The following is a 20,452-nucleotide window of genomic DNA, read 5'->3' as shown; positions in this document are numbered from 1 at the left end:
ATTTTTGATGAAATCAAACAAAGTTTAATTTTGGACCCTTTTGACCTCAATATGAACCAATTTGATAGCGGGCCCACAAATAAAAAATCTAAATACATGGTAAGATTCAGCATATCAAAGAACCCCATATATTCAATTTTTGTTGAAATCAAACAAAGTTTAATTTTGGACCCCAATTTGGACCAACTTGAAAACTGGGCCAAAAATCTAAAATCTAAATACATGTTTAGATTCAGCATATCAAAGAACCCCATATATTCAATTTTTGTTGAAATCAAACAAAGTTTAATTTTGGACCCCAACTTGGACCAATTTGAAAACTGGGCCCATAATCAAAAATCTAAACACATGTTAAGATTCAGCATATCAAAGAACCCTAAGAATTCAATTTTTGTTAAAATCAAACTTAGTTTAATTTTGGACCCTTTGGACCTTAATGTAGACAAATTTAAAAAACGGGACCCAAAATTAAAAATCTAAATACACGGTTAGATTCGGCATATCAAAGAACCCCAATAATTCAATTTTTGATGAAATCAAACAAAGTTTAATTTTGGACCTCAATGTGGACCAATTTAAAAACGGGGCCCAAAATCCAAAAACTTAATACACGGTTAGATTCAGCATATTAAAGAACCCCAAGAATTCAAGAATAAAACCCCATTGAAATTGATCAAGAAATAAGCAATTTATACGAAGTATCTTCTTTTGCACAATACTGTGCAATTGAATATTTCTTGCTATTGTGCAACACTGTACAATTGATAATTTCTTGCTATTGCGCAATATTGTGCTATTGGATATTTCTTGCTATTGCGCAATACTGTTAAATTGAAGATTTCTTGCTATTGCGCAATACTGTGCAATTGAAGATTTCTTGCTATTGTGCAATACTGTGCAATTGAAAATTTCTTGCTATTGCACAATACTTATTATATAATAATTTACACATCCTGTTTGGTGTGTATCTCCTACCATATCATTATTATTTGCTTTTAAGTATAAATCAGAAATAACCAACTTAAAATGGAAAATTTTAGAAGAAAAAAAAAAGGAAAAAAAGAAAAAAAAAAAAAAAAAAAATCCCCCCCCCCCAAATTTTTTGAACCCCCTTATGATTCATCACCCCCAAACTCAATCCCAGCCTTCCCTTTGTGGTATGGTACCTTGCAGTACAATTTCAGAGAGATCCATACACTTGAACACAAGTTATTGTCTGGAAACTAGAAAAATGCTTATTTTTGGCCCCTTTTTGGCCCCCAATTCCTAAACGTTTCGGGCAATTACCCCCAAACTCAATTCCAGCTTTCCCTTTGTGATATGGAACCTTGTAGTACAATTTCAGAAATATCCAAACACTTACACACAAGTTATTGTCATGAAACTAGAAAAATGCTTGTTTTTTGCCCCTTTTTTGGCCCCTAATTTCTAAAATTTTGAGGCAATTACCCCCAAAATCAATTACAGCCTTCCCTTAGTGATATGGAACCTTGTGGTACAATGTCAGAGAGATCCATACACTTACACACAAGTTATTGTCTGAAAGTCACAAAAATGCTTATTTTTGGCCCCTTTTTGGCCCCTAATTCCTTAACTGTTGGTACCATAACCCCCAAAATCAATCCCAACCTTCCTTTTGTGGTATTGAACCTTATGGTGAAATTTCATGGAGATCCATTCACTTAAACTAAAGTTAGAGTGCGAAAACCAATGTGTCTTCGGACGACGCCAGACGACGCCGGACGACGACGACGACGACGACGACAACGACGACGACGACGACGACGACGACGCCAACGTCATACCAATATACGACCAAAAAATTTTTAATTTTTGCGGTCGTATAAAAAAGTCAGTACATGTATAACTGTTTGTTGCAGAATGACGGATAACGGTAGCACTAAATGGCCCCAACCACTTTGTGGCTTGGCCATAAAAATAATCTTTAGTGAGAACAATAGACTGACGTCAGAGAAATGGGTTAATGCAATGTGATGCAAATTTACTGAGGAACAAACTTCATTTAGAAAACCTTAACATCATCAATGAATCGTAAGAAATAGGTTCAAGGTTAAGTACAATTCCTGGCCAATATGGAACAAACTCTTAGACAAATCAATGTCCCTGTGGTTGATTCCCTCAAGTGGCGGTGGTTGTGGGTTTGATCCAAATCTGGGTATAAACAAATACTTTTAAAACTGGTATTAGCAGCATTTAGGAATAAGAACAAAAATCTACCACAATGCACTACATTTCTATGAAAGATGAAAGTTTCAACTCATGCTTACAATATTTCAAGTAAATTGCTGATTCTCCTTTGCAATTAATAAATTCACAACAGGTAAAGTTGACCTTAGACTATTTTTTTCTGTTTTGTTAAAACCATTTTGGTTTCATGCTCTCAAAAGTTTTATATTTACTGATATGGATTTACAAACTTTCTGTCTCAAACATTCTTGATTAAAGTTGACTAAGAAACATGTTTGTGTGCAAAGAAATCATTTACATGTAAATACACATTTTTTTGGAAACTTTCAATGCCGATTCAATGCCTTCCATGAGATACATTATTCATATTCAAATGAATGTTGCTTTTATTCCACAATCTTTCGTCCTTTTAAACAATTAAAAATTTGAATTTCAACCCACATCAGCATTCCATGCATAAACATTATCCAGAGCACCGCAAATGCAATAAATAATTTAACTTGAAGACTATTATAAAACAAAAATTAAAAAAAATATTTTAATATATATAATATAAATGTATAATATATAAATATATGGCATAAATTAAGTATATATAATAGTTCCAATTTTCGGTACAAAGAAGAGGGTCCTAAAGTACCTTCAACATCCACATCTCAATTCATATAAAATTTTGTGAAGTTGTACAGTTCATTCTTTATTGTTTTTTTGTTTTCATTACATATCAATTATGTTACTGACAAGATAAATCTAACTAAGTATTACCTCCAACAACAAACATTAACAATAAAACCTTTATGTTTAACTGAGTTTTCTGATCACAATATGAAATATTCAATATAAATTAGCCTTTCACTAATGTGGGTGTCCATTGACCTCCCACAAAATTTTGCTTAAGCGGCTTTGTTTAGGAATATATTTGTGTATTTCAAAGATAAGCTTGGAGCAAATTATGTAGAGTTATTCCCCTTGTCTTTCAAATTTTTCCAATTTTAATCCTTAGTCTTAATTTCCAATTAATCTTTACTGTAGCTGTTCTGAGTTCTTTACTGATCAAATGTAGTCACATGACAAGTAAGGAGGTATTTTTTGTATGATATCATCTTGTTCATTATCAATAAAACAACACAAATTTTGAAAGAATTGAAGAATTTTACTATTTTTTGAAGTAGGAAAATGGCTCTTATCAAACCTCCTCGATTGACAGTTATGTAGCAATTCATAAATTACTACCTTACCTTTCATACGACTTTACCATTGATGATTTATAAAAGTAGAGCTATGCTGAGTATAGTAAATTGCAGACTGTGTGAAACCCTCATGGGTAGTCAAGGTATTTAATCACTAGTAGTAGTAGTGATAGTAAAGATGTTGATGAAATCAAATTTAACAGGATTATATGTATGCTTTCTTTTTGCACTCGCCCTACAAAAACAGGTGACTTGACCATGGGTCTCCTAGAACATTTTGGTAAAAACATTTAGCAGTTCAGTTTGATTGGATGAACAAAATTGCAATTGGGTCTGAATTTTTATTACAATGGATGAGAGAAACACATTAATATCGTCCTCAAATAAAGACATATAGAACTTGCTCGTTCTACCAGAAATATATGTTTCATCAAAGATTGAAATGCAAATGTAGCCACTAAAATCAATTTTAACTGTAAATAAAAAAAACCATCAGTTCCCAAATGTATCTATTGCTAATATGATTTATTATGGTTCATTTGTATTAAAATGAAAAACATATTTGGTTTACTATAAACATGATAAAAGTAATCAACATTAAAGCATACAAAAAGTCAATATTTATGTATAATATGTATGTAAGTAGGTTAACTTTCCATCACCTCCTCAATAACACCACAGTTCCCTTGAAGTATTAATCCAGTAATACTTATTTATAACCCTGTTAGTCAGTATAACCCTCTATTAAATGTACCCTCATTTTATTGTCCTTGCAATTTTAAAATTAGACTGGAGACAATTTTCATCACAATGATATAAGAAGTCAATTTCTTATTAATTTCATTCGACATAAATAACTGCCCCTCCACCTGGTTGTGTAGCAAACAGGTTTTCTGTAACTCTTTCCTTAAGTCTCTCATCCTTCCCATAATACCGTTCTGTAACTGACTTTATGAAAGAATCAACTTGATTGGCTGGAACCATGGAAACAGCACATCCTCCCCAACCTGCACCTGTAAGTCTTGATCCAAGAGCACCTGATTGACTGAAAAAACACAAACACTGTTAAAAGGTATATTTTTTCATAAAGATTTCAGATAAATATATTTAAAGATTAAAAACAAGCATTCTGAGAGTATTGCATGGCAATACATAGTCCCCTAACGGTTAAAAATTCATTGTATTGGAACAAAATGCTAACTTGATCTATAACTTGTCATGATAAAACAATACACCAAATATCAAATCAATATCTTCAAGCACGAAGAAAAAAAGTGTGGAAAACTGATTTGCCGGACTGACAGATGGACAGACTGACGGACGGAGTGCAAACCTAAAGTCCCCTTCGACTTCGTTGATAGGGGACTAATAAGGAAACGTATAAAAAGATATTTATCAGACAAATTGTATTATCTAATATTGTATTTTGAATTTGAAATACTACAGCTCCAAGAAGCCAAAATCTATTCTAATCATGTAGAATTTGCATTGAATTGTTACAGCATTTTTTAAAAGACAATGATGAAAACAAATGTAACAAAAAATAGCAAATTTATTAACAAGATTTCGGGAATAAAAATATAGTAATGACTAGTTTTGGAACCTGATTATAAAAAAGCAGTGCATGAGTCCCCATGTCAAGACTAACACAGCTGGTCATTGGGTATTTATCCAAAAATACTGCTAGCTTGAAGGCAAATATGTAACAAAATATAAATAATACCTGCAACTATTTGAGGCCTTAACCACTGCAGTAAACCCTTTGGAATCATATAGAGAAAGATTGACAGGGATTCAAAGATCTTGGTGGACATATCCTGTTCTGCTGAAAAACGATTTTGTTACACCATGTACAATATCACATGTATTTCATTGACAACCATTAGACCCAAAAAAGGAATTATATTCCTTTTGAAGTTGCTTTAAAAAAAATAAGTAAGTTTCCCCTAATAAGTACTTTGTGAAGTGCACCAAAACGTTGACAGGAGCATGCAAATACTCAATTACACAATTATTTACCAAAAAGTAGCTAAAGAATTGAAGAGGTTTCCAAAAAAATAAATTTGGGCTTTTTTTACTAGTTTGTACTATTCATGGTAATAGCAGACATGTGTGATGGTCATTATCATTATTAGATATTACTTACTTACTGTATTGATGATTCAAATCATTTTTAGTTCCAATTTGCAAAGCAGTATCAGAGAATGATATTTTTTTAAGTTTCTGAGGGATAATGGAGACACCTTGGAATAAAATTATAAAAAATACACTTCAATTTAAACTTGATATAAACATAAAAGCCAGATAATTAATTCTTACCAACAAATATCAACTAATCTATCCAAATCCTCACAGCTACATTGGTATAAGTCTCTACAGCTGGTATGGCTGTCATTCATCAAGTTACCCAAGACAACTGAAGCATCATCTGGTTTCAAGTCGCAAGTTCTCTTGAATTGTAATACCCTATTGGCCTCACTAAACACATGGGTGGCTCTGTCATGTAACTTAAATGATTTAACTGTAATGTACAATTATATTCACTTCCAATAGATATTAAAGTTTATTTTAGTTTAGATGTCATTATTTTTAATTGAATTTATTTTGACCGTGTTATTAATGATGTACTACTGCTAAAATACCGATACAAATTTGACCAATAGTGACTACAGAATAGTTTCATTAGTTTGTATGCAATCCTGTCAAAATAAGTAAATCCATTACCAACCCCTTCAAACACCAGGGGAAGTTCCAGCCATTTTTAAAAGGGGGTTCCAACCATATGTCCCCATTCAAAAGCTTTGATCGTCAAAAAAAGGGGGGTCCAACACCGGAAGCCCCCCCCCCCTGGATCCGCCACTGAACACTATATAAAATAAAATGCTCCGCTGGGGCGCAGCTTGATACGACCGCAGAGGTCGAACCCTGAACAGTTGGGGCAAGTATGGACACAACATTCAAGCTTGATACAGCAATGAATTTGGATTGTAATTAAATATTTGACACAGCATAGGTTTCTGACACAGAATGAATGTGGTCTAAGAACTTAAAAAATATTAATTTACCTATTCAAACCATATCATTATTATTTGCTTTTATATATAAATCAGAAATAACCAATTTAAAATGGAAAATTTTAAAGAAAAAAAAGGAAAAAAAATCCCCCCCCCCAAATTTTTTGAACCCCCTTATGATTCATCACCCCAAAATCAATCCCAGCCTTCCCTTTGTGGTATGGTACCTTGCAGTACAATTTCAGAGAGATCCATACACTTGAACACAAGTTATTGTCTGGAAACTAGAAAAATGCTTGTTTTTTTGCCCCTTTTTGGCCCCAAATTCCTAAACGTTGAGGACAATTACCCCCAAACTCAAACCCAGCTTTCCCTTTGTGATATGGAACCTTGCAGTACAATTTCATAAAGATCCATACACTTACACACAAGTTATTGTCCTGAAACTAGAAAAATGCTTGTTTTTTTGCCCTTTTATGGCCCCTAATTCCTAAAATTTTGAGGCAATTACCCCCAAAATCAATCCCAGTCTTCCCTTTGTGGTATGGTACCTTGCAGTACGATTTCAGAGAGATCCATACACTTGAACACAAGTTATTGTCTGGAAACTAGAAAAATGCTTTTTTTTTGCCCCTTTTTGGCCCCTTATTCCTAAAATTTGGAGGCAATTACCTCCAAAATCAATCCCAGCATTCCCTTTGTGATATGGAACCTTGTAGTACAATGTAAGAGAGATCCATACACTAACACACAAGTTATGTCTGGAAGTTACAAAAATGCTTATTTTTGGCCCCTTTTTGGCCCCTAATTCCTTAAATTTGGAGGCAATTACCTCCAAAATCAATCCCAGCATTCCCTTTGTGATATGGAACCTTGTAGTACAATGTCAGAGAGATTCATACACTAACACACAAGTTATGTCTGGAAGTTACAAAAATGCTTATTTTTGGCCCCTTTTTGGCCCCTAATTCCTTAACTGTTGGTACCATAACCCCCAAAATCAATCCCCACCTTCCTTTTGTGGTATTGAACCTTATGGTAAAATTTCATAGAGATCCATTCACTTAAACTAAAGTTAGAGTGCGTAAACCAATGTGTCTTCTTACGACGACGACGCCAACGTCATACCAATATACGACCTCAAAATTTTTTTGTGGTCGTATAAAAATACATTTTGAGCATCAAAAGTATAAGATTATTATACAGGTAGTATGTTAAAGTTGCTTTATCATGTGTAGTAACACATATTGTTGAGTTACAGTGTACTAGACAGTGATTAGAAAATATTACCATTTGATAGGAAATAATTGCTAAGATCTTTCAAATTTTATTAAAGCAGAGGTTTCCACAAGATAATAACAAAAATTAGAGTAAAATAAATTCAACAGTTTTTTTTCTCTCACAAAATCTAGAAAGCGTATATTAATAATTACCATCAAGTGTGTTTGCACTAAGACTAGTTTGAGACAGTTCATCAGCAGTTACTTCTAGAATTCCACAAACTTCCTCTTTTGTGTATGGCTCTGGATGAAGTATTTCCTTTACAACATTTACAGCATCATCTAAAGTTAATCCTAATGCTTTCTGTACATCAGCAAATCTTTTGAATTCCCTCCACTTTAATCCCTTTGTCTTTGCTATTATCTGCAAAACAATGCATACTACATTTACTACTGAAAGCATATATGTGTAAATAATTTTTATGCAACTGGTCATTTCTATTTTGATTTTCTCAATACCTGGTTTTAAAAAATGTCAATTAGTAACCAATATTGCTCCGGTGAAACTCAGATAAACATAAGGTAAAGTCGTGTAGAACATGCTGTTTCACTTGACCAATGTTGACATAAATACCTAACAATCGTATGAATATCTCTAGATAAAATTAAAACTGAACTGAACTATGGTGACCTATAGTTACTAACTTCTACATCATTTGGTCTCTGGTGGAGAGTTGTGTCATTGGCAATCATACCACATCTTCTTATTTTTATACAAACAGTTACAATAAAATTGGTAAACACATGTATGGATTCACTTGTAATTCAAATGTTTTATTGATATGACAACAGCTGTTTACAAATAATCAGTTCACTTTTATGAATGTAAAAATAATATGAATCTTCCAGTAACAGTCTACACATAATTTTGATGCTGTTATTAATATCATATATATAACTACAGGTTAAGTATTTAAACAAGCTCTTCAATTTGTAGAATTTGTTATTTTGGACTGAATATCAGTAACCGTAGAATTACCATTTAATTTCTAGCTTGTCCCCCCTTGTCCTAAAATTTAACTTCATCTAGTTCTTACAAGTAATTTGATGGTTAAAAAAAAGTACTATACCTGTGAAGCCAGTCGACATTCTACAACCCGGATATTAAAATGTGAGGTAGCTGCTTTGTTTAGTTCTACACAACTATTTGATATCACAAACACTACATCTTCTGGTAGTTCAACATCTGTTGATTTCAGTGGATTGAATTCTATTAACTTGGCCTATAATGATGAGTAAATACTTGTGAAAAAATGAATAATATTTTCTTATATTTACTGGACTTGTAAAATTTAAACATGATTTTCTTCAATACACACTGATTCAATATACTTTAAAATAAATTTTCTTTCTTGACCACAAACAATATCAGTCAAAATGTATCTTCTAGTTACTTTCAAGATGAAGAACCAATAATAGCATTGTTCCTTTGATATATGTTATTCCTAAGTATACTTTGGCAATATTGTCTCATGAACTCATCCTGTTTCCCATAGAAAAGATAAAATACTAAAGGTTTATTCACTTGTATCATAAATTATTCTACCATATGTGTGGTATGCACAGTTCCTTGATATGTTCATCAGACTTAAAAGATGAAAAATGTTTGCCGTGTATCTTGTCAAATGACAGACCAGGATAATTATATCATTAAATAAAGCTGTCAAATGAATGCAAGCATATATCTTCATTGTTAGCTTAGGACCCTTTTGAACAAATAGAGTTGATATTTATTATCAATTATATATAAAAGTTTTCCTTAATATTTGTGGGATACCAATTATTTGCAGATTTCATGGGTAGTTGAAAACTAAAAATTTAAACACTCTACAAAAAACAAATTTATGTTAACTTTGATAGGAGCAAATGATGAAACCTTGATATAGCATTTTTTCTCCAAATACAAAAATGGATACCAACTTAAATAAATGAATCCACAGTTTATCTTCTGTTTCCAGATTTTTTTATAATTAGATTTTGAAGAACTAATCTCAAAATCCAAAATGCAAAAGAAAATGCAGCACCCAGAACTTTCAAGATGAGGGTAATGTGATGACGAACAGATAGACTAATGGATAGATAAAACATAAGTATAGCCTCCTCAGCTAGGCTGAATATAAGTTTACTTACAGTGCCTTTGTTTGCCATAAATGATATTGCTTGGTCCATTCCACCTCCTTCAGTTCCTATATAATGTTCACAATGGGCACACATGTCAGACAGCTCTTTCTAAAATATATAGGTATTTCTGATAATATGTATTGTCAAATATATTATTAAAAACATTCTAATGTAAAGACAAAGCAAGAATGTGTGTCAATAGGACATGACCTGCTCGAACTATCACATTTCTAACTATGCTACTACATACATGAAAAATTTGCTCAAAGTTGTTAGAAAATGTGGAAAAAAAAACAAACAAAAACTATAAATTTCAAATTAAACTAATTTCATGAAACTCAATTCTTAGTGTTATAGCAAACCTTCAATATCAATTTGTTATTAATTTTGTTTATGATCATGTTTTTATAAGAATCTTTTTGTTGCAATAAATATAAGAAAAAAAGAATAAGCTACAACAGAAAAAACTTTCCATCATCTTATTATAATGAGTTACACATTAAGATCTACAGAAAAATTCTTTCAAACTTTTTTGAATTACAGATTTCTTAAAGTTTATTGCAAGAAAAGTAGGATTGATTTTTTAAATGCAGGTTTAAGAATATGAAATCACCTTTTTCAGAAGAACTGTCTGAAGTTTCTGTGTACAGAATTAATGCCAATAGATTTGAGCTAATAGTAGAGACAGAAACAGCTTTTCTATAAACAAATACTGCAATCTTTCAGAATATAACAATATTGCTATACCTTAGAAAGTGATTGTCCATTGGCATGCATAGTCACCAGTGCAGCACAACATACTAATGCACTAGAACTAGACAGACCAGCACTTTTAGGTATAGTGCCATCTACAACACACTGTAGTCCTTTTGGCTTGGTCACTTTACAATGTTCAAGTAGTCCTTTTAGTCCACACAGAAAATAGTTATGCCATACTGGTTTCTCTTTGTTGATGGAAAAATTGTTTATTTCACATTCAAACATTCTGAAATACAAGAACATTAGACTTTCAATTGCTTTTCACACCACAAGAAAAAGGCAAAAGAAGAAAATGTACATTTCACCTTTGTCATGTAATTGTAACCAAATTGTATAAGCTGCAATAAGTCATTATATATATTTTTTAAGGACATCACGTAAAGCTGATAATACATGTTCCACTTAGCATTATTCTGAACTATCTTTTCCTAAAGGAACATTTAAAGTGTATCCATTATTTGCTATATAAATTTTTATTATCCTTATTTCATACTTTGATAGTATTTTGCAAACACAAACATGATTGATAAAAAGATCTTAAGTAGGGTTTGGCAACTTGTTTGAAATTTGTACAAAAGACCAATTGAAACACTGACCAGTAACAAGTTTTTTAAACACTTTTTTTTATTTGATACAGTCATTTCAAATTAAAGTTCCCAGACATTGGGCAAAGTCCAGTAAAATTTTATTTGGTCAAGTTAATTGATATGCATTACTGGAGCAAATGACCGGTAAAATTTTTAATTTTGTCCAAATCAAATGTCCTGTAAAAAAGAGTCTGGTCCAGGTAAGAATGGTTTACTGGACCAAATGTCCAGTTGATATTTCTCAAAACCTTGAAAGGAAACCACTGTGATTAGATTTAAAAAAAAAAATTATATAAAAGAACTTTACACCACTGTCCCAGGTTAGGGGGAGGGTTGGCGCCTTTAAACTTGTTTAACCCCGCCACATTCTGTATGTGCCTGTCCCAAGTCAGGAGCCTGTATTTCATTGGTTGTCGTTTGTTGCTGTATATCATATTTGTTTTTCGTTAATTATTTTGTACATAAATCTGGCCGTTAGTTTTCTCGTTTGAATATTTTACATTTGTCATTTCCGGACCTTTTATACCTGACTATGCGGTATGGGTTTTACTCATTGTTGAAGGCCGTATGGTGAATTATAGTTGTTAATTTCTGTGTCATTTGGTCTCTTGTGGAGAGTTGTCTCATTGGCAATCATACCACATCTTCTTATTTTTATATTGTTATTTTTTGAATTGAATAAAAAAGAACTTACCCATATTCCATGTTGGTGTTAACTATTTGAAGACGACCACTGTCATTTGACTTTACAGCGATTACTAGATCCTGTTCTATAGCCATCGGCAACACAGAATATCCACAGTAATCTATATGTTCACCTGTCAATACAATTAAAGTCATGAAAAATAATATATATATATATACTCTATGTTATTTAAGAATAATTTCCATTTTCATGAATATACATTACATGTCCAACCCCAGAAAGTTAAACTAAGAGATTCTCTTGAACCTATATAATTTCTGACTTGCACTAAGTCCGACTGTACTATAAAGGGTATAGGTATGTTTTATTGTAGTGGTTGTCTATACCACCGTGAAATCAACTTATCTTGTATGCAATATTGTAATAACAACTAAACTATGGTCTATAAATGAGGTTTTTAACTAACATCAATCAAAACCACTTTCATCAGGTCATTTAAAAACATGGGATCATTATGACCAACTGACCTCCTTAATAATTTCATCTCTGCTTTGCAATATGTTACAAAGGAATACTGTAAATCATAAATTTTTACTACGGGGTTTATTTTAAATAAATGGGGAATGTGTCCATGGGACACAGATGATGCCCCCGCTTGCATATACCGTTATACCGGACATAACTCAAGAACTGTAAAAGTGACACTACCCAAATTTGTACTTGATCTGAGTTTTGTAGTAATAAGTATTGTTTATTAGTTTCATAACATTTGGTTGAGGCAAGTTTAAGTGAGAGAACGGAAACAAAAAATTCAGCAATTTTTAAATTTTTAAAGGGGCATAACTCTAGAATGGTAAAAGTGACACCACCAAAATTCAATCTTGATTTGTGTTTTCTGGTAATAAGCACTGTCTATAAGTTTCATAACATTTGGTTGAAGCAAACTAAAGTTAGAGAAAGAAACGAAAAATTCAGCAATTTTTCCATTTTTGTATAGAGGCATAACTCTAGAAAGGTAAAAGTGACGCCACCAAAATTCAAACTTGATCTGTGTTTTGTGGTAATAAGCATTGTCATTAAGTTTCATAACATTTGGTTGAGGCAAACTAAAGTTAGAGAACGGAAACCAATTTTGGGACGTACGGACGTATGTACATAGATATAGGAAGATGTGGTATGAGTGCCAATGAGACAACTCTCCATCCAAGTAAGAATTTATAAAGTAAACCATTATAGGTCATCATTTGGTTGAGGCAAACTAAAGTTAGAGAACGGAAACCAATTTTGGGACGTACGGACGTATGTACATAGATATAGGAAGATGTGGTATGAGTGCCAATGAGACAACTCTCCATCCAAGTAAGAATTTATAAAAGTAAACCATTATAGGTCAAGGTACGGCCTTCAACACCGAGCATTGGCTCACACCGAACAGCAATCTATAAAGGGCCCCAAAAATTACTAGTGTAAAACCATTCAAACGGGAAAACCAACGGTCTAATCTATATGAAAACGAGAAACAAGAAACACGTATGAACTACATAAACAGACGACAACTACTGTACATCAGATTCCTGACTTAAGACAGGTGCAAACATTTGCAGTGGGATTAAACGTATTAATGGTACCAAACCTTCTCCCTTTTTCCGTACAGACGGACAAGGGTAAAACTTAATGCCCCCTCCGCTATGGCGGGGACATAAAAATTTCTCAATTAAGATAAAATCTGAAAAAATCTCCCCTCACATAAATTTGATCTTTATGAAAGATCAAAATTAAGTACAAGAAAAAAAATGGAAATTAATAAATACGAAAACTTTTTGCCTAAAAAATCATAAAATTCAAATTCTGCAAGAAATTACCTTCACTACAATATGGGGTGTGCCATGGATGTTCAAGATGCAACAATAACATGTGCAACTGAATGACCCAATAAAAGAGTAATTTTCATTACTTAAACAAAGATTTCTCAGAAAATCAAGGTAAATCTTATTTATTGAATTATGTGGCAAATGTTAGGCTAATTTTTAATTTTAGAAATCCACTGCTTATGTGAAGAAAAAACAGAATCAAATTATCTCCCTTCCACTATATCAAGGCTATGGAGGTTCTGAAACCCATCATCTCCATAGTATTGGTGTAACACCACTTATTCGGCCTGGCCAGAAAGCACATACCAGAAAGTAGTACATATTTAATACAAAATAGTTCCTACGCATGAGTGTAACTTTCAAAATATGTAGAATATTTAGGTATTGTTGGTATCAAATGAAAGTTTAATGACTGGTGATCATTGTAGAACACTTTTTGACTTATAATTTTGAATATTAAAAAAACTGCACCAAATTTTATAAAGAGGGTACTTTTTGCCTGTATGTCAGATCTGAAGTACCTGTTTTGGTACATCCGAAGTTCCGGGAACCAGTTCTTTCTTATATGCCATTAAAGGTATGTTGATTTTTCCAGTACAAGACACCATAAAGTGTTGCTTTGACATGCAATGATTGTCACTTTATTTGAACTTGAAACAAAAGAGCTGTGTCTGATTGATATTGAGGAATTTAACATAGAAAGCAATGGGGCCATGAATTAGTGGTGTACTTCCTATTAATATAGTGGAAGGGAGATAATTTGAATCGTTTTTCATAAAATTATCTCCCTTCCATTATAAGACAATGGACATGATAGAGGTGTGGAAACCCGAAACCAACTGTGGGAGACACTCATGGGTAGTCAGGGTTGTTAAACACTCCCTTAGTAGGAACCCAAAACTTTTTAAGATGTGGCTCTTTGTTAAATGAATCTGATGAAAACTGAGTAAGTGTTCTGTTTAAAAATTTAATCACACACCAATTAGATTGACTCTTCCTGATGCTCTGGCATAAAAATCAGGTTTCCCTCCATAACATCCCATAAACTTTTCTTTAATTCTACCATATCTGAAATACAATTAAAGGAGATGAGCTTGTATTATTTTAATGTTTCAAATAAATGTATAAGAAAAGTGTCATTATGTCTTAAGATTGGAATGGTCTATCCTTAAGAATCAATATAAACTTATGTTACATGCTGTCAAGAAAACAACATATCAATTCAAGTGTAGATTTTGAGGTTTAAAAAAATAGAGAACCTGTTAGAATTGTATCTCTCATCTGATTTCTATAAATAATCCCTATAATATTTTTTTCCAAATATTGATCTAAATAAATCAAAAGGTTTCAATATTTTATGCAGTATTTTATTATAAATACTACCAAATGTTAAACTGTGATTAACCATGGCAGCCACAACCGAAATCAGATGGTATCATAGTGTGTAATAGACCATCTTAGTTTGTTACTTCAAAGTTTGATAGCAGTTCTCTTCTGGATTTTGCCAAACTTTCTATATTAGGCAACAGTGGTAGCCACAATAATGCATTGTTCTCTTTTGGCTTTCTGTGTTGTGCTTTGTTGACTGTTTACTTTTCATTCTTTTTTCCTTTTGAACATGATCATGATGATGCGGTTCAACTTCCTATAACTTCAAAGAGTTTTCATTGTTCCCTTTCTTGAACTTAAAAACCAATGAAGTGCTAGCTTTTGCATAGAAGACACAATCATAATTTCACAAAAAATTTACACAAGAAACTTCAATAAAAAAATTTACGACAAAAGAAACCATTTTTCTCTATATCTTTTTTGTCTTTTATGAATGCTGCTGTTCCATTTGCCCTTTCTCATGATGAAACCTTATTCCAAACAGGATGTCACATTCTAATTTGTATGTTAAATGTTCGTATTTCTATTTTGAACTGGCTTTGCAAAAGGCCATGTTTTTCTCAGACTGTTGATGACTTCTTTACACTAAATCAGTTGGATGTGCATGATGTGTACTGATTGAAATTTTAGTCACCATGGTCACTGAAAAAATGATTTATATTTTAGTTGGAATTGGACTAAGATGTCAACAGGGGTAAATTTATTACCTGCTTCCTTGAAGTTTACTTTTGTCAATTTTTTATATAATGTATGCTTCTCTGTGGTGGTTGTCCTTTTGCCAAACTGAACCTTTTCTCTTTATAAGACAGCAAAAAGTAAAATTACAAAAATACCGAACTCGGAGGAAAATTCTAAACGGAATGTCCCTAAGTAAATGGCAAATTCAAAAGCTCAAACTCATCAAAGGAATGGATAACAACTGTCATATTCCTGAATTGGTACAGGCATTTTCTTATGTAGAAAATGGTGGATTAAACATGGTTTTATAGCTAGCTAAACCTCTCACTTGTATGACAGTCGCATAAAATTCCATTATATTGACAACGATGTGTAAACAAAATAAACCGACATAACAGGTAAAAATGTCAAAAATAGGGGTACAGCAGTCAACATGATCATCGTGTTATAATCTTTATAGATTTAAACATGTTGTTAGGAAAATACACAAAGGTAATTGTGAAATAAAATTTGACTCCACAATTCTTGATTACAAAACAAAAATTAAAGCAAGTAAAATATCTAATAATCTCATTTTATGAAAAAAATATCTTCAATATTACATATAAAATTAATATAAATGACTCACTGTAATAGCTAAGACCTGATAGGTCCCAGGTAATAAGCAAGAAAAAAGGAATATATCTTTAATTCAGTCAAAATATTTTTTTATTAATTCTTTTTTCTTGGTTAATTTTTTTTTCAAATTGGTTCAAAATTTTGAATTTGATTTCAATTATCATTGAGAAAAATCTTTACAAAAAATGTTTAACCTAATTAAATAAAATATTTTATTTTACAATTTGAATGCCCTTTGGTATCTTTCGCCTCTCTAAATTAACCTCTTTGTATTCTCCTATCAATGTATTTTAATCTAAATTGTTGTCCCTTGTTAAAAATTGATAATTTGACAAAGAAGCTGGCAATACCCCTGTTGAAATCTTGTCAATAATAATAAACAGTTATCATTTCTAAGAACAACCACCTTTATCACTGTTTATTAGTTTTAATATACATATTTAATCATTGGACCCTCTTATCAACAGATCAATAACATAACTAGCTATATGCACACTGTTATGTATAACTGAAACTGTCAAAATAAACTATTAAAGTTACTATGAATTGTTATCAAATGAACTGTAATCTCAAAGTGATGAAAACCATATGGCACCGCCTAGACTGTTACCTACCACAGTTGTATCAATTGTCGCGATATATAATATGTTAACTTGCTTGATTATTTTAGTGTAGAATAAAATGCTAATCTGAACAGATGCCTTCTACTCTCAATAATGTTATAGTTAGTAATACATAACAAATTGGCGACGAGGATGGGATTGAACAGTGGACTTCTTATACAGAAAGACTAGAACAATATTTCGCTGTGAATGAAATTAACAACGATAAGCGTGTACCTGCTTTACTTAGTTTAATCGGTGGAAAAACTTATGCTTTGTTAAGAAATTTAACAACACCAGACAAACCGAAAGATAAATCATACGAGGATATTGTGAAAGTTTTGAAGGAACATTTATCACCCGCACCACTGGTGATAGCAGAACGTTTCCGTTTTCACAAGAGGGACCAAAAAAGTGGAGAGTCTATTAATGAGTATGTAGCACAAATTCGCAAATTTTCGGAATATTGTAATTTCCCTGATTTAAACGATACATTGAGAGACCGATTGGTTTGTGGGTTGAAATCAGAACAAACTCAGAAGAAACTATTGTCAGTCCAAGCATTAACATTAGAAAAAGCTATGCAGATTTCTGTAGCGATGGAAACAGCTACAAAAGACGCATTGGAGCTACAAGGAAAACAACCAGAATCAGCTGTACATAAGGTTAAAAGTCAAAAACCGAAGGTTAGCTTCCATCAACAGAAACTTATAACGTGTTACCGTTGCAACAAGCAAGGACATAAAGCCGATACATGTCGTTTTAAAGATCAAACGTGTCATAAATGTAAGAAGAAAGGACATATTCAAGCAGCATGTCGTAGTAAAATGATAAAACGGAATGTGCACTCACTTAATGCTGATGATTCTCAGGATGATGAATTTGGAATTTACACAGTGTTCAAAGATACACAGAAAGGAAACAATGATGTAGGGATTTATACAGTGAATTCCAAAACAAAGGAGATAACTGTCGACGTGAAAATCGACAACAAATCTGTTGAAATGGAAGTGGACACAGGATCCGCTCTCTCGATTATTCCAAAGAAGGAATTTGATCAAATGTTTCCGAATCGTAAGCTTGATTCAACAGACGTTATTTTGAGAACATTTTCGGGTGAGAAATTTACACCACTAGGAGTAACCGCTGTAAATGTAAACTACAACGACCAAAGTGAAATATTGTCGCTGTATGTCGTACAAAAAGGAGGAGGAATCTTATTTGGAAGGGACTGGTTACGAAAAATCAGACTAGACTGGAGTAAAATCAACAAAGTAAGTGTTGAAAATGTTGATGAGAAAACAAAAGAATTGCTTGCTCAACATGCATCTGTATTTAGTGACAACATCGGTTGTGTGAATGGAATTAAAGGAAATTTAATTATGAAAGATAATGTTAAACCTGTGTTCATGAAGGCGCGACCGATACCGTATGCACTAAGACCGAAAGTTGAACAGGAGCTCGACCGTCTTGAAGAGGAAGGTATTATTACAAAAGTGCCAACTAGTGAATGGGCAACGCCTATTGTGCCTGTCGTGAAGAAGTCATGGGGCGTGAGAATTTGTGGCGATTTTAAGGTCACAATTAATCAGCAGCTTCAAGTTGATCAATATCCTTTACCTAGAATTGACGATATTTTTGCTTCGTTATCTGGAGGTGAAAAATTTTCGAAAATAGATTTAAGACAGGCATATTTACAGCTCGAGATGAATGAGGAATCCAAGAAGTACTTGAATATCAATACGCATAGAGGACTTTATCAGTACAACCGAATGTTATTTGGTGTAGCGTCTGCACCTGCAATCTGGCAGAGAACCATTGACCAAATACTCCAAGGGTTGACAGGAGTACAATGCATATTAGATGATATGGTTATAACCGGTAAAAATGACCGAGAACATTTAGTGAACCTCGACAAAGTTATGAAGCGATTAGAGATGTACAACCTTTCAGTTAATAAGGACAAGTGCAAGTTTTTCAAAGATGAAATCAAGTTTTGTGGACATAAAATAGATAAGCATGGATTACACAAAACAGAGGATAAAATCAAAGCGATTTTGGACACACCAGAACCACAAAATGTTACTCAGGTACGTTCAATCCTCGGATTAATGAATTACTACCATAAATTCCTACCAAATATCTCATCTGTTGTGCGCCCATTACACAGACTGTTAGAAAAAGATGTCAAATGGGATTGGAATAAAGAATGTAAGGTATCATTCAAGAGGGCCAAAGATTTGGTAACATCTGAGCAGGTTCTATGTCATTATGACCCAGAACTACCTATTCGATTAGCTTGTGACGCTTCTCCATTTGGATTAGGGGTAGTTTTGTCACATAAAATGCAAGATGGAACGGAGCGCCCTATTGCTTTTGCGTCAAGATCACTTAATAAAGCAGAAAGAAACTACAGTCAAATCGACAAAGAAGCTCTAGGTATAATTTTCGGCGTTAAAAAGTTTCATACTTATCTGTATGGTCGTAAATTTACACTGATAACAGACCATATGCCGCTTGTGTCAATATTTAATCCGAAAAAGGGAATTTCTACCACTTCAGCAGCACGTTTACAGAGATATGCGTTGTTTTTAAGTGGATATACATATGACATCGAGTACAAAAACACTAACAAGCACACAAACGCAGATGCGCTATCGAGAATACCACAGGAATCTACAGAATCAGATGGTGAGGAATTTGATGCAGTTGACGTTTTCATGTTAAAGCAACTAGAACAGTTAAGCTTAACAAACAACAACATTAGACGAGAAACTGCGCGTGACAAGATCTTATCAAGAGTCTATGAATTTGTACAAAAAGGTTGGACCGTCAATGATGATATTGACTTGAAACCGTATTTCAACCGGAAAAACGAACTTTCTACCAGTCAAGGTTGTTTACAGTGGGGAATACGTACTATTGTTCCGACAAAATTTAGACAGCAAACTTTAGAACTGTTACATTCTGCGCACCCAGGAGTAGTGAAAATGAAATTATTGGCAAGGAGCTACGTATGGTGGCCACGTATTGATTCTGAGATAGAATCTCTAGCAAAAAGTTGTTCCGGATGTCAAAAACACCATCGTAACCCGAAACAGTCACCACTTCACCCATGGGAGTGGCTGTCAAGTCCGTGGAAACGTATACATATTGACTTCGCTGGACCATTTATTGATCATATGTTCTTGATTGTCATTGATGCTAATGTCTAATAAGGGGACAATCCAATCAACAATTCAATAAATGATGAAAATGCATTAGATGTGTTTGTCTCTTCGTCAAGTTTGTGGGTACTTAAAAATAGAAATTAAAAAATCCTATTCTTATTTAAGTGGTAAAATGTAAACAAAAAATAAGGACCATCTATTGAACAAACTCAGAAATGATGACAGCGAATATAAGCTTTGTAAATAGTAAAACCTTGAATTTGTCTCCACAGATACTTTTCCGACCGGCACGTTCTCCATCTTTTTGTCATGTGGCTTA

The 20,452-nt window shown here is 33.0% G+C and overlaps 1 protein-coding gene across 1 annotated transcript; it reads right to left on the bottom strand.

Moving 5' to 3' along the window:
• Window positions 1–2,732: 2,732 nt before the first annotated feature.
• On the bottom strand, window positions 2,733–20,447 carry LOC127734136 (N-acetylgalactosamine kinase-like). Its single transcript, XM_052243816.1, has 9 exons — window positions 20,387–20,447; window positions 14,656–14,744; window positions 11,854–11,977; window positions 10,561–10,798; window positions 9,823–9,921; window positions 8,763–8,915; window positions 7,846–8,056; window positions 5,718–5,919; window positions 2,733–4,443 (listed from the first exon to the last, which is right to left on the bottom strand). The coding sequence occupies exons 1-9, from the start codon at window positions 20,431–20,433 to the stop codon at window positions 4,239–4,241; spliced, it is 1,368 nt and encodes a 455-aa protein (XP_052099776.1). The 5' UTR covers window positions 20,434–20,447; the 3' UTR covers window positions 2,733–4,238.
• Window positions 20,448–20,452: the final 5 nt, after the last annotated feature.

Source organism: Mytilus californianus, unplaced genomic scaffold (assembly GCF_021869535.1).
Source record: "Mytilus californianus isolate M0D057914Y unplaced genomic scaffold, xbMytCali1.0.p SCAF_3, whole genome shotgun sequence".
Lineage (NCBI taxonomy): Eukaryota > Metazoa > Mollusca > Bivalvia > Mytilida > Mytilidae > Mytilus > Mytilus californianus.
The sequence above is the reverse complement of the archived record's forward strand: the minus strand, read 5'-3'. Positions and strand labels throughout refer to the sequence as shown.

Excerpts from the sequence above, each read along its gene's own strand:
- LOC127734136 (XM_052243816.1), bottom strand. The coding sequence starts at position 20,433 with ATGGAGAACGTGCCGGTCGGAAAAGTATCTGTGGAGACAAATTCAAG. Across the intron at positions 10,799-11,853 it reads AACACCAACATGGAATATGG|AATGTTTGAATGTGAAATAA; the intron begins GTAAGTTCTTTT and ends CTTGTATTTCAG. Across the intron at positions 4,444-5,717 it reads AGATTAGTTGATATTTGTTG|TCAATCAGGTGCTCTTGGAT; the intron begins GTAAGAATTAAT and ends GTGTTTTTTCAG.